Source organism: Centruroides sculpturatus, unplaced genomic scaffold (genome assembly GCF_000671375.1).
Source record: "Centruroides sculpturatus isolate CEXI.00-Female unplaced genomic scaffold, Cexi_2.0 scaffold715, whole genome shotgun sequence".
Taxonomy (NCBI): Eukaryota; Metazoa; Arthropoda; class Arachnida; order Scorpiones; family Buthidae; genus Centruroides; species Centruroides sculpturatus.
The window spans coordinates 253,975-266,495 of NW_019384957.1; the positions used below are offsets into that span (position 1 = coordinate 253,975).

At 26.5% G+C, this 12,521-nt stretch overlaps 1 protein-coding gene across 1 annotated transcript; it reads left to right on the forward strand.

The window, feature by feature from the left end:
• Positions 1-5,459: 5,459 nt before the first annotated feature.
• LOC111632385 lies at positions 5,460-9,775 on the forward strand. The gene is made up of 5 exons (XM_023376799.1): positions 5,460-5,481; positions 6,801-7,015; positions 8,292-8,384; positions 8,482-8,683; positions 9,726-9,775. Exons 1-5 carry the CDS (start codon positions 5,460-5,462, stop codon positions 9,767-9,769), a joined length of 576 nt encoding a protein of 191 aa, XP_023232567.1. The 3' UTR covers positions 9,770-9,775.
• The last annotated feature ends 2,746 nt before the right edge of the window (positions 9,776-12,521 follow it).

Genomic DNA, 12,521 nt, shown 5'->3' on the forward strand with positions numbered 1-12,521 from the left:
ATGTTTTTATTAGATTATTCATATCGAAGTAAAATCGATTGACGTAATTAAATTGTTTATAAATTTAAAATTATTTTAAAAATTGCGTCTATTTTTGATAAGTAAATACGATATATTTAAGTAGCGAGAAGAGGTTTTGGATCGCTTCTTGATGGCGTGTTGTTGATCCATTACCGCAAATGTTCCGAATATCAAGTAATCCTCGTTCGGTCGAATTTTTTTCCTCCCTTTTTTTTACGTAATGTAGACAAGTTTCTAAAAATACAAGATTCTGTGTTGTACGAGAAAAGGAATGAATGATAAAGTTGCAACATGTTTTTATTAGATTATTCTCATGATGGATTATAACTTGTCCGTAATATATAGAATCAGCTGTTATTTCACAAACTGTCGACGAAAAAATGATAAATGTTCTTTGAGTTAATGAACATTTCGAAATCGTTCTGCGGTCTTCTTTAAAGGACTAGTCATAAGGAAGTATAGAGTATTGTAAGTAAAGAAAAACATCCGTTAACACGTGTTTTTAATTTTCTTACAATATTTAAATTTAGTTTCGAATTCATATAATTATATATATAATAATATATATTCATGTATTCCTTCAATAAATATAAAATTAATTTTTTATGCTATTATTATAAATCATTATTATTAAAATTTATATTTTAATTAACTTGATATTAAGCTAGAAAATTATTCAAAATTTTGTTATAAAATTATTAATATTGATGAAGCCAATCAAATTTATAAGTTTTAAATTAAAAATTATTACTTAAAATTATCTCTTTAAAAAGTAAAAATATTAGTTTATGTAATTCGAATGATTGAATATTGATTTACAAATTTTTAATCACGTGTAGAATTTAAGCTCGGAATATTTAATTTAAGGCAAATATTTTAAATGAAAATTTAGGGATTCATTAGAAATTTTATGGTTATTAATAATTTAATCCCTTATTTTATATCGGAGAACTAATAAAATTTCGATATAACACGACTAAGTAACGAGTTTCTTTCATTAAATTTTTGATAAACTCCGCCAAAGCACGAACAACTTAAGTTCATTATTGCACTTTGAAAATTAAATTCTGCTATATAATCTTTCTTGCCATCAACTTATTTGAATTATTTAATTAGTATTTTTTAGCTTTCTAAACCGATGAATTTCTAAGTTATAACTTAAATCCAAATTTAAATATTAAAGAAAATAAGAAGTTTTATTTTATAATAAACATATACTTATTACTTATAATTTTTTTAATAATTAAATAAACCTATTTATATTATATTTTAGCGAAGGACAAAAACACCTTTTTGTGCACTTCTGAGAATCCATCATTCTTTGCTTCTATGAAAAAATCGATTATTATCAGACTCAAAATTTATTTTAGAAATATTGCATCGTATACTAAAGCTTTTTTTTTTCTTTTTCTTCTTTGGCTGCTCTTTTCACTTCTATCTTTTATTGAATAAATTTAATATTTTTCAATGCAAATACTGCAAATAGAACTCTTTCATATATATATATATATGAAAGAGTTATTATGAATTACTAATGACATCCGCAAAGGATAATTCTCAAAGAAGTTGCTATTATTCCCTTTTAAATACTTCAAATAAATACTTTATTGTTTAATAATAATAAAAATAATGTTCTAAAATATTTAACTATAATAATAATAATCATCATTATTTATTCTAATTAAAATGTTTTAAAATATTTTTGTTAATTTTTTTAAAAATTGTTACTAAATTTCAAAACAGCATTTTAAAAAAAGTCTAATTTCTGTTCATTTATACGTTAATTACGTGCTTTGAAAGTGTTTTTTAGTATACAAAATACACTAAAAACAAGCTAATGATTTTATATTTATTACAAGTATAATTTACATAAAAATGAAAGTTTCTTTCACAAGACAAAAAGAGTTTTCAAATAATTTACTTTGTATGAGGATAGAAAAATATCTCAAACATTATTAAAATTTTACGCTTAATCTCTTGGTTTATAAATAGTTTATTATAAACACTCTGAAAAAGAAAATAGTAATATTCCCACAGGTATACATTCTAAAATATTTGAAGCTCTAAAAGTAGAAACACGATTCAAAAAGTTCTATTAATGTTTATAAATTGAGTTTTTGGGTTTATAAATTGAAGAATTTTCTGACCTCGTTCTATTCTGATTAATTATAATTTTCTATAAATACATAAGTTATTATAAATTATTCGCTGTTAAGTATCGAAAGTCTAAAATAGAAATTTTAAAGTTTATTCATAATTTGTAAATAAATTTTAAAAAATATATAAATAACTGATTTAATTTATGTTATTTAAAATGTTTCATTGAATATATTTGTCAATACAAAGAACATACTGTATACAGCATTTCTATAAATACACGATATAATATTTTTATGAAGGATAGAGAAAGTTCATTTCACAAACGATTAGCAAAGGATCGTTTTAAATATTGACAACGTAAATACATTAATTTATTGATATTTAAGCAATTTTTATTATGTAACTCTTAATTTGATTAAATTCTATAAGTTACATTAACTAAGATAAATTCAAATATAGAACATTGTTAAAGTATGAAAGTCTAGCATATTTTGCATACTTTTTAAACTTTTATCTCAATAAAGAACAAATTTTCAAAGAGATTATAAAAATTTTATTGGAATTTTTATAAGAAACATGTGCGCAACTTATTTCTAAGCTCGAAATGTTTAATAAACAGATTAAGGTCTTTCAATTTTTTTTAATTTTATAAATAGTTCTAAGAAAGCAATACGATGCTTCTACTTCTGATAACATATCGGATTGCACTAAAAACTCTGTTAGTTTGTACCGTATATCAATTAAAATATTATTTTGCATTCTTGAAGTGCNTGAAAAATCTACTATTTGTTTTTAAACGAAGCACTTTCCGACTTCCAGATCATTAACCTTAGATCCTACACTTATTTAGAAAGACTTATTACCTTCTACACACGTCTACCTTACTATATGATGCGAAAACATGAACTCTCAACATATATCTCACTAGGAAGATTGAGAGCTTTGAGTACGAGTATACAGAATTTTAAAAATAGACGATAAAATAACATTAAAAACTTTGAAGACTAATAAAACTGTTATGAATTTAAACAATGACAGAAAAATCAAATTATTTGGTGATACATTAAGACATGACTCATTCAGGAACTTCGGAAAGGAGAAACAGAAGATAAGAGAGTAGGAGGAAGACGAGGAATCAGTTAGTTTGCTAATGTGAAAGAATCGACTAATACTTCTTTAGCTGCTTCTGAGAGATTGGCTGAAAATAGATGCTATTGGTGTGAAACAGTAGTTACCCTCCGACACGGCTAATTGATTAATTGATATTCTGATTAGTGTCCTCAATTTGTATGCTATAATAATTGTAATAACTAATATTTTAATTTAAAAAATCAATATATTAATTTTTTTTATTAATACGATGCTTCTACTTCTGATAACATATCGGATTGCACTAAAAACTCTGTTAGTTTGTACCGTATATCAATTAAAATATTATTTTGCATTCTTGAAGTGCAAACTAATGAGAAATGTAAAGAAACATCGTAGATACTTAAAAATTAATTTTACATATTTTGCGAAAATTAAACAGAAAAAAAATTCTGATTTCTAATTCCAATTGATAACTTTAATTGCGTAAAATGTTTATTAAATTATTACAAAAATACTCTTATTTTATAAACAAATAGTGGTTTAAATCTATCAAATTACGTCTTAATTTAAATATTTTGATTAAAAATGTTTTTGAATGTTATTCGTAAGTTTTATTTATGACCTTCAATACGGATTTTCAAAAATAGAAATGTTGATTTATGAACTTCGGAATTCAGAAATCGCCTGCCATTTGAGACCATCAATTTTTTTTAGAAAATATTTTAAATTTTGTTTAATAAATAAGAAAAAACTTGCTATCCTTATCTAAATACAATTATCATTAAAAGTGTTAAGTATAAAATTTTATTTAATATAATAATGATTATTAAAATTATGAAATAATATTGTAATAACTTAATTAATTTATTATAACGCAATTATAATTAAAATAAATAAAAGAAAAAATTCATTAAAAATATTAATAATATCGTAAAATAATGATTAAATATTTTTTTAAATTAAGAAAAAATTATTAGAATTAAAAGTTAATTAATGTAGTTTAACTCTCTTCGATATAATTTTTTTAGTTATTTAATAAAATGAATAAAGGTTAAGCTGAAAATGAATTAAAAATGCCACTCTACAAGTTTTAATGAACAATTAATAATTTAATATCGCATTTTTTCAAATTGGATCAGTCTAATTAAATTACAGTATTATTAAATTACATCACATACATAAATTTATAATGAGGTTTGATTTTAGCTTAGATAAAAAATAAATAATAAACTATAAACCTTTAAATTAAAATACGTGTTATATCAATATGTTTAAAAAATTATTTAATAATTGTAGTATCACCTGTCACGTAAATCATTTTTCTTTATNTGTTTATAGACAAAATAAAAAAACAGCGCGTCTCTAGCGCAAAAATTTAAAAAAATATAGCAGTTTTAAAATATTTTACAAAAAATCTGGACGAGGAGACTTGTAATTTTAAAAAAAATTCAGGATACAACCGGTTAATATTCCGAAGGAATTTTTGACTAAAGGGTCGGTACCAGATCGGTGATGCCTATGTCAGGACTGACACCACTGTGTCTTTTAAGACAGACACAGAAACCATGTTGGCTGTGGTTTCAGTTTTGCATGAGCGGTCACATATGTGAGCAGTTTGATTCAGGAGAGGTCGGACATCTAAGAGACAACACAGTCAAAAGAAGTGCACACTACAACTTAATAATAAGAAATAATACCCATTTATTTATGTAAACTATTTACATGTATACATAGATAACAGAGAGTTCCATTATAGCTTTTATATAGTGTCACAAAATGGATAAAGCTTATGTAGCATAACATACAGAATAGGGCTGATATAGTGTAACATAACTGTACTTTATACAAAGTTAATGGGGTCTTAGCCGAGAGAGAGAGTTTACATTATTACATGCAATGCTAAATACCTTGGTCAGCTTGATCGAAGTCTTGAGGTCGCAAACTGTCTTGATGATGGGGTAGAGAGGTTTCAGCTAGGTTAGGTAGAGTTAGGTTCCTTGATGGTACATTTCACTATCATATGGTCATTGCTAAGGCATCTGCGGCAAAGAGTGGTCGAAGGGTTTGGCAATGGAGCATTTACATCAAAAAGAGGAGGTCAGCGAACTCTGTGTTGGTTCCAATGTTCATCTTTTATTTCAGGGGTCCTCTTTCTTGATTTCAATGCCCTTTTTAGGCAATGTTAAGATTTTTAACCAATAGATGAATTTCGGATGAAAGTTCCTGGTGACACATACATTCGAAAGATGTGTCACCTTTGGAAAGGAAGTAAGTCCGAGGAAAGATGCGGTCACATCCTTCCATTTTTATTAAATGTTGGGAAAATTTTTCTTTATAGAATAAATAAATAAATATCAAGAATAATGCTTAAGTTTCTCATAAATAAATTTATGAGAAACTTAAGCATTATTCTTAATTATTCTTAATTAATTTTATATATTTTGTTGTGGTTAAATAAAATTTCCATCTCATCCGGGCTCTCACAAATTAATTACATACAAAGAATTTGTTAAAATACTCTTTCATATAATGAATTTTCATTGTAGGTGTCAAAGACTGGCTTAAAATAGGAATAGGGGAAGAAGGCAGATTATAAGAAGTCAAACAATATTCTTTATCTGTTAGAGAAGTTTAATCTGGTTAAGTTGTCAATCACCATTTATTGTCGTACATATTAATGTTATTAAACTCCTGTCTTATTGTTGGAATTAAGTTTAGGATACCAAAAAAAACTATAAACTTTTCCAAGGTTATTCATTCATTTGACAAGAAGCCTAGTGTAGTAGTAATGAAAAAGAAACTTAAGATCATAAATGACATCATAAATGCGAGAAAACTGAATATCTTTCCACACGTAAAAGTGGTTGGCAAATCATCTTCATAGCTTCTTCAAACTTGTGTCCACTATTGCTGACTGAATGTGTTGCTGACAAATGCACCGCCAACCAAATGCTTTTAAAATTAATTTCGGTCATTGCTGACCAACAGTTTTGATATGCCATTTATAAAAATTATTATAAAAAGTTTTAATTTGCATAAATTTTAGCTTTTGTTATTCTGAGTAATATTTTGAATAAAATTAATTTGTTTTGATGCAATTTTATCTTTATAAACATAAAATTAAGCTGTAAAACTGAATTAGCTCTATGGAAAGTTTTGTGAGCACTTCACTGATAACAAGAAAGGCTTAAGTTTAGAATTTGAGCTTTCTAGACCTGGTAGATTTTTCTCTGCAAGCATCTGCCATGCTGGATGAAGAAGAAAATACAGCATTTTTGCAATTTTCAATTGCTTATATTTTGGCAACCATTTTATAGCAAATCTTGAAATTTTGCACACTACCTAAGAAAACAATTTTCTTTCGAACAAGATATTTGGAATTACTTAAGGTGTTTAAGGGGACAGAGAAATCAATCCCCAAAAATCAGCAACTCTGATTCCTGTGTTTAGTCAACCAGTGACTTTTTTACTTGGTGGGGAGTCACTGCTGTGACTCCTGATTTAAAATTAATATATAAAGCATTATTACTCTGCCAGAAATAATATATTTATTAAATTGTTTACTTACTTATATATTTTATTTATAGTTCTTCCATCTTATACAATTTGTCAACATTTTAAGAAAATAATTGAAATAGTGGGATTGTATGGTGAACTGTATCCACATGCATTTAAAAATAATCCACTAAGGATAAGGACACTACTTTTAGAAATAAAAAAATGTTCTTCTGTTTTAAAAGATGATGCTACACTAATTGAGATTGATATTTTAAAGCTTTTGACTTACATAAATTTGAATGAGGTGAGATNTAACACCGAATAAAATCTTCCTTGAGTCCTACCCCTCTCGAAATACACGACCCCTTCTATCTCCCCACTTTCTCGACCCTTTACCACCAAAATTTAATAGCATCAATGCCCTCGTATGCAAACCACCATGCCAAATTTCGTTTCTTAATCTTTACTGTATCCTGGCATGGCATCTTGTGTATAAGGGAATTGATGCTATTAAATTTTGATGGTTAAAGGTTGAGGGGTGAGGTGATAAAGAGATGTCATGTGGCATATCTCGAGAGAGGTCGGACTTGAATGGAGTCGAAATAAAGATTTAATTCGTTATTAGCATTTACAATTTTTTATGAAACTCATCACTACCCTGAAAATTAAACCTTTTGCCATTTTATAATAATAACAAGTAAAACGGCAAGGCCATATTTGGGACAAGATTATGTCTCGGAGACTTACTGCTAAGCAGAATCTCTTTGACGCTCAAGGAGGTCTTGTTCTCATTCTCCAATCTTCTTTGGTATCACTGGTTTTGAGAGCGATCTTTCAAACTTTGCCGGCCACAATCATGAGGTCATCCATGATGCAATTTTGGTGAAATTAACCTATCCAATTTTGAAATTTTTCAACGTTACATGTTACCGCAAGTTGAATTTTTGTCAATGCCTAATGAAAATTTCCCATTTTTATAAAAAATAATCCTTGCTATCGTATCATCCGAAACTATTTTTTTATTTTGCACAAACAATTATTAATAAATGTAGAAAAAAACAAATTATATTTTGGAAGTTAGTTTTAATATGAAATTATAACTAGTGCCATCTACTTTGAAAAAAAGTTCCAATGCTGAAACGAGATATCTCGGGTCAACTGGTCAAGGTCAGCACGTTGCAACCAGAGATATGTCAGGAATAACACAGGACAGGTAAATGGGTTTTTTTCAAAGATTCATATGTCAAAATTTGGTTTCACAACATTTGCATTTCCAACTTTCCAACAAGTAACACATGCACAAATCTCACACTATTGCCTGTTTGTAGAGTGTGTCACTGTTTTGAATTTTATTTTGACCTGGTTCTTGGTCCCCTGAGAACCTACAAGGATGGTTTTTTTTATGTGCACATCATTTGAGCACCTAATACTCTGTGCCAAATTGCAACTGTTGGCATGTACTCCTTCATATCTCTACCCAGCAGGCAGTACGATTTTATAAACAAGACATAGTCTTGTCAATTATGTAGTTAAATTGAAATTAAAAACTCTAATTTTTAAAATCTAATATTTATTTTTAGGTAGAAGAATTTCCTGTTACATTTATACTTGAAGCTTGTTTAAAAATAAATGATAGAAGTCTTGTTGCATTCAGTACAGAGATTCTAAAACAGGTATGTTATTAGATTATTATTATTAGTGCTTTAAAAATTTAAAATATTAACATTATAACTTTCATATATACCTGTACTTAATATTATTTTTTATTAGTTTCTATCTAGGTTTGGGCTGCATGAAGAATTATCTTGGGAAGTTAATATTTGGTTAAAAAACTTAAAATGTTTGCAGTATCATCATAAAATGATAACTTTTCTTGAAAAAGTAATAGAATTGATATTTTATAAATCATCATATTTTGAAAACATTATCACTGATAGCATGAAAGAAGCATTACATTCAAATACTCAGTCTGGTTAGTTAGTTTATATATTTATTGATTTCTTTATATTAATATATATTTTAAATGTGAAAATTTTTATATAATTTCATATATCTTTCATGTTGCTTATTATTTATGAAATGTTAACTATGGAATATTAGTTTATTCAAACAGAACAGAATACTGTAGTTATTGTAATAAACAATGCAGCTGCAAGATGAAAAAAGTTATAAACACCACCTTCTAATACTAAGTGTACTGTCTATAGGATAAAGATAAGGCTTATTTAAACTGAAAAATTGCACATTCTATTCAGCATTGTCACCCTTACTATATATTAAAATAAAATATAGGTTTGTTTAGGGTTGCATTATTGCTCAAATAATAATAAAGTGAAAAAAGTTACCATTTATTCCATTAATAGTTACCCTCGAATAATAATAATACTCAATTCTCAAAGAATAGAAATAATAGATGACCTCTAATAGTAAGTCAAGTAATAAACAGCACAGTTGCAAGCTGAGAAATGTTTTAGATAGCACACTGTTTATTAGAATAAAAACAGTATTGATAAACATGAATTTACAATATAAAACCAAACTTAAGAGTCTTATCTGAGACCATCAGTTTTTACTTCACTAGATTATTAGTTGTGTAGTCTAATTTAACCACTCATTTGATAGTAAACTTTGTTGTATTCTTTATATTTCAGTGGTAGTAGGGTTTATGATCATATAGATGTCATGTAAAATTTATATTATATTTCTGTTTGAAAATAATTTAAATTTAATAAATAAAAGGATTAAAACATTTTAAAGCTGTAATTTATAATTAACTTTAAAATTATATCTAAATTATATTTGTAAGTTATTACAAATATTCCATATTGTTTCCATATTTACTTCCAAATATTGTAATTATTAATTCGTTTCATCAAATATTGATTGAACATAATTAATATGGCTACAAATTTCATATTTTTAAATTAACTTTTGTGTATTAATATGCTGTTTATTTAAAATTACATAGAAATAATAATGTTGCTCTATTATTTAATTTTTTTTTCATTTTACAGGTACTTCTAATAATAATAATAAATTTGATTATACAGAAATGTGAGTTGTTTTTGAATACTATAAAAGACTTTCTTTAAACATAAATTTAAAAAATAATTATATTGTGGGTTTTAAAATATAATTGAATACATATTCATGATATACAGGGTGTTTGGGTAAAAACTACTAATAAAGAAGGCTTATAAGTCAGTGCATACATTGATCAAAAAATTGGTTTACAGCAAAAAGAACCTTTACAAGTTTCTATGGTGACACTTCAGCAGCAGATGGCACTGCTATTCTTCTGCATAGCTGACAGTCAAAATTTCTGCATGTAACAGAAAGTAAAATTTTGTTACTGGCAGATTTAAGTTTCCAATGAAAGTGCAAAGAAAATTCTAATAAAAATACCAATAAGAACCACCAGAGAGGCATGCGATAATAGTGTGGCATAAGACTGCTTGAAACTAGCTCACATGTAAGGAAAAATACATGATAAGAAAGTGTCCGAACAAGTTGATGATACAATTTGTGAAGTGTTCTACTACAATCTGACTGAGTCTGTTTGTTGTGCCAGTAGGGAACTAGGGATACTAAAGTCCATAAAGTTCTTAATAAGAGGTTATACATAACTCTGCAGATGCTAGAAAACACCTGACTGTTGAGTTCCTCTGTAATATCATTTTAATAAGTATATTATGAAATTACAGTAGAGCTTCGATTATCTGAAACAATTTGGGACTGGAAAAAAATATATTAACCTATCCCATGTTGAAATTTTTCTCCATTGCGTGTTGCTTTGCATTGAATTTTCATCAATGTTAAGCCTAACAAACATTTTTTTAAAATAATAATCGTGGTTATTGTATTGTTAAAAATTATTTCTTTTTTTTTTCTGCCAAGTGTTTAAAAAGTGTCACTACATTGTGTCTATGAAAAGTAAAAGGAAATAAAAAAACACAGTTTCATTGGAATAAAAAAAAATTATTTCTTTATTTTGCACAAACAAAATAAATATATTGAAAATTATAAAAACAAAATAAAATTATATTTCGGAAGTTAATCTAGTATCAAAATGTTCTAATTCAGCACGACACATGTCCCAACACACAGTCCTCAGAAAAACACCACACAAAACAAGCAAAACTCGCCACTCACAATTGGGAAAAGAGAGCTTTGTTGCATCCTTAAGTACCCTCTCATGGTCGCACCAGTGCTGCCAACTAAAATATGCACACCAATAAAAATAATATTGGAGTAGCACAAGACATAGCCAAATATTGCAGCACCACAGCACTAGCAGAAATTTGAATTTGGTGACGAATGCTTTTGGTTAACCGATGTTTCAGTTGATCAGTATTTGGATAATCGATGCTCTACTGTACTTACAAAACTTTCTTATCAGTAGTTTTCATTCTGTATAATAAATTAAATTTTCTTTTTTCTAAAAAAGGAGCTGATCTTAAAATGATTATTTTATATATTGTTTTGTAAAAAAAAAACAAATATAACACATTGATACCAATAAGATTTCAAACACCAACCACCTGATTAAAAACTGGCATTCTCCCACAGAGCTACTGGCTACTATAAAAACGATAGAAATTCTAAAGGTTTTATTTTTGTAGTTTTTGAACACTATACAGTTCATACACACAACACAAGGCAATCTTTATTGTGAATTTATTCAATTTTTAGTTGATACATGTATCTATATAATTTTTCTTAATTAATGATCAATTTTTAATTATAGAGGGTCTTCGAACATTTTTGAAAATTTTTCTTAAGTTGACTGAGGAGGTGCCTACACAAGCCAGAAACATGTACAAAAAAAAAAAAAAAAAANGGCATCTAATATAAAACTTTTTATTTTCAAAATTAGACAAATATTTTAGCTTTCCTTTCTTTCTGATTTATAATATTGTTTTCTGAATTGATTAAATGAAAATACAACAAAATTACTTAAAAAGTTATTAATGTAATAAAGTTTTTATTATTATAAGTTTTTGGATTCTTTAACAAATATTACTTTTTATACATAAAACTATAAAATCATTTATGAATGTAATTTAATAAATATAATAATTATTAGCACTAAACTCCAAAAATATTTCAAAATATATCAAACTTGCTTTATTTGGAGTAAATATTTATAAAGGAAGGTGATTCAAACATATTTTAAAAGTCAGCTAAATATATTTTAAAATATAATTATTGATTACATATTGTATAAAATATTAAAAAACTTTTAATTTTTTTGATTTATCATTAAATATCTACTGGTAATATCAATTTCATATTATATTCATTATAATATGGTTTTTGTGTCATGGTGTGAGTATTTATTATAATGAATATAATTTTGTTATTGTATTATTTTTTGTTTAATAAAAGTATTTATAATTAATATTTTTTTTTTTTTTATATTTATCAAAAATATTTACAGAAGCTGGAAATGAGATAACTAATAATTTACGTAGTGCTTGAATACTTCTTACCACAACTATTTTTTTAAAACATGAATATGATCCAGATATGATTTTCAATGTATTACATGATATAGAGGAAGGATGGTGAAAGTTGATTGTGATAAGGATACCAGGCAGGTTACTATTATGTTACAATTTGAGCAAAAAATGCACATCTACTCTAAAATTTCCAAAGATATATGCTATAAAATAACTTACATTTAGTGGCTTACTGTATTCAAACTTTTAACACATGGAAAAGATACAAGAAGCAGTCTGAGAGCCCCTGGAGTTTATAAAATATTGATAACTGACAGCAGATTTATTACCCATGTGGCCTTAATTGAA

Coding starts and splice junctions, on each gene's coding strand:
- LOC111632385 (XM_023376799.1), top strand. CDS start 5,460: ATGTGTCACCTTTGGAAAGGAA. Junction 5,482..6,800: donor GTGTCACCTTTGGAAAGGAA/GTAAGTCCGAGG, acceptor TTTTATTTATAG/TTCTTCCATCTTATACAATT. Junction 8,684..9,725: donor ACATTCAAATACTCAGTCTG/GTTAGTTAGTTT, acceptor TTCATTTTACAG/GTACTTCTAATAATAATAAT.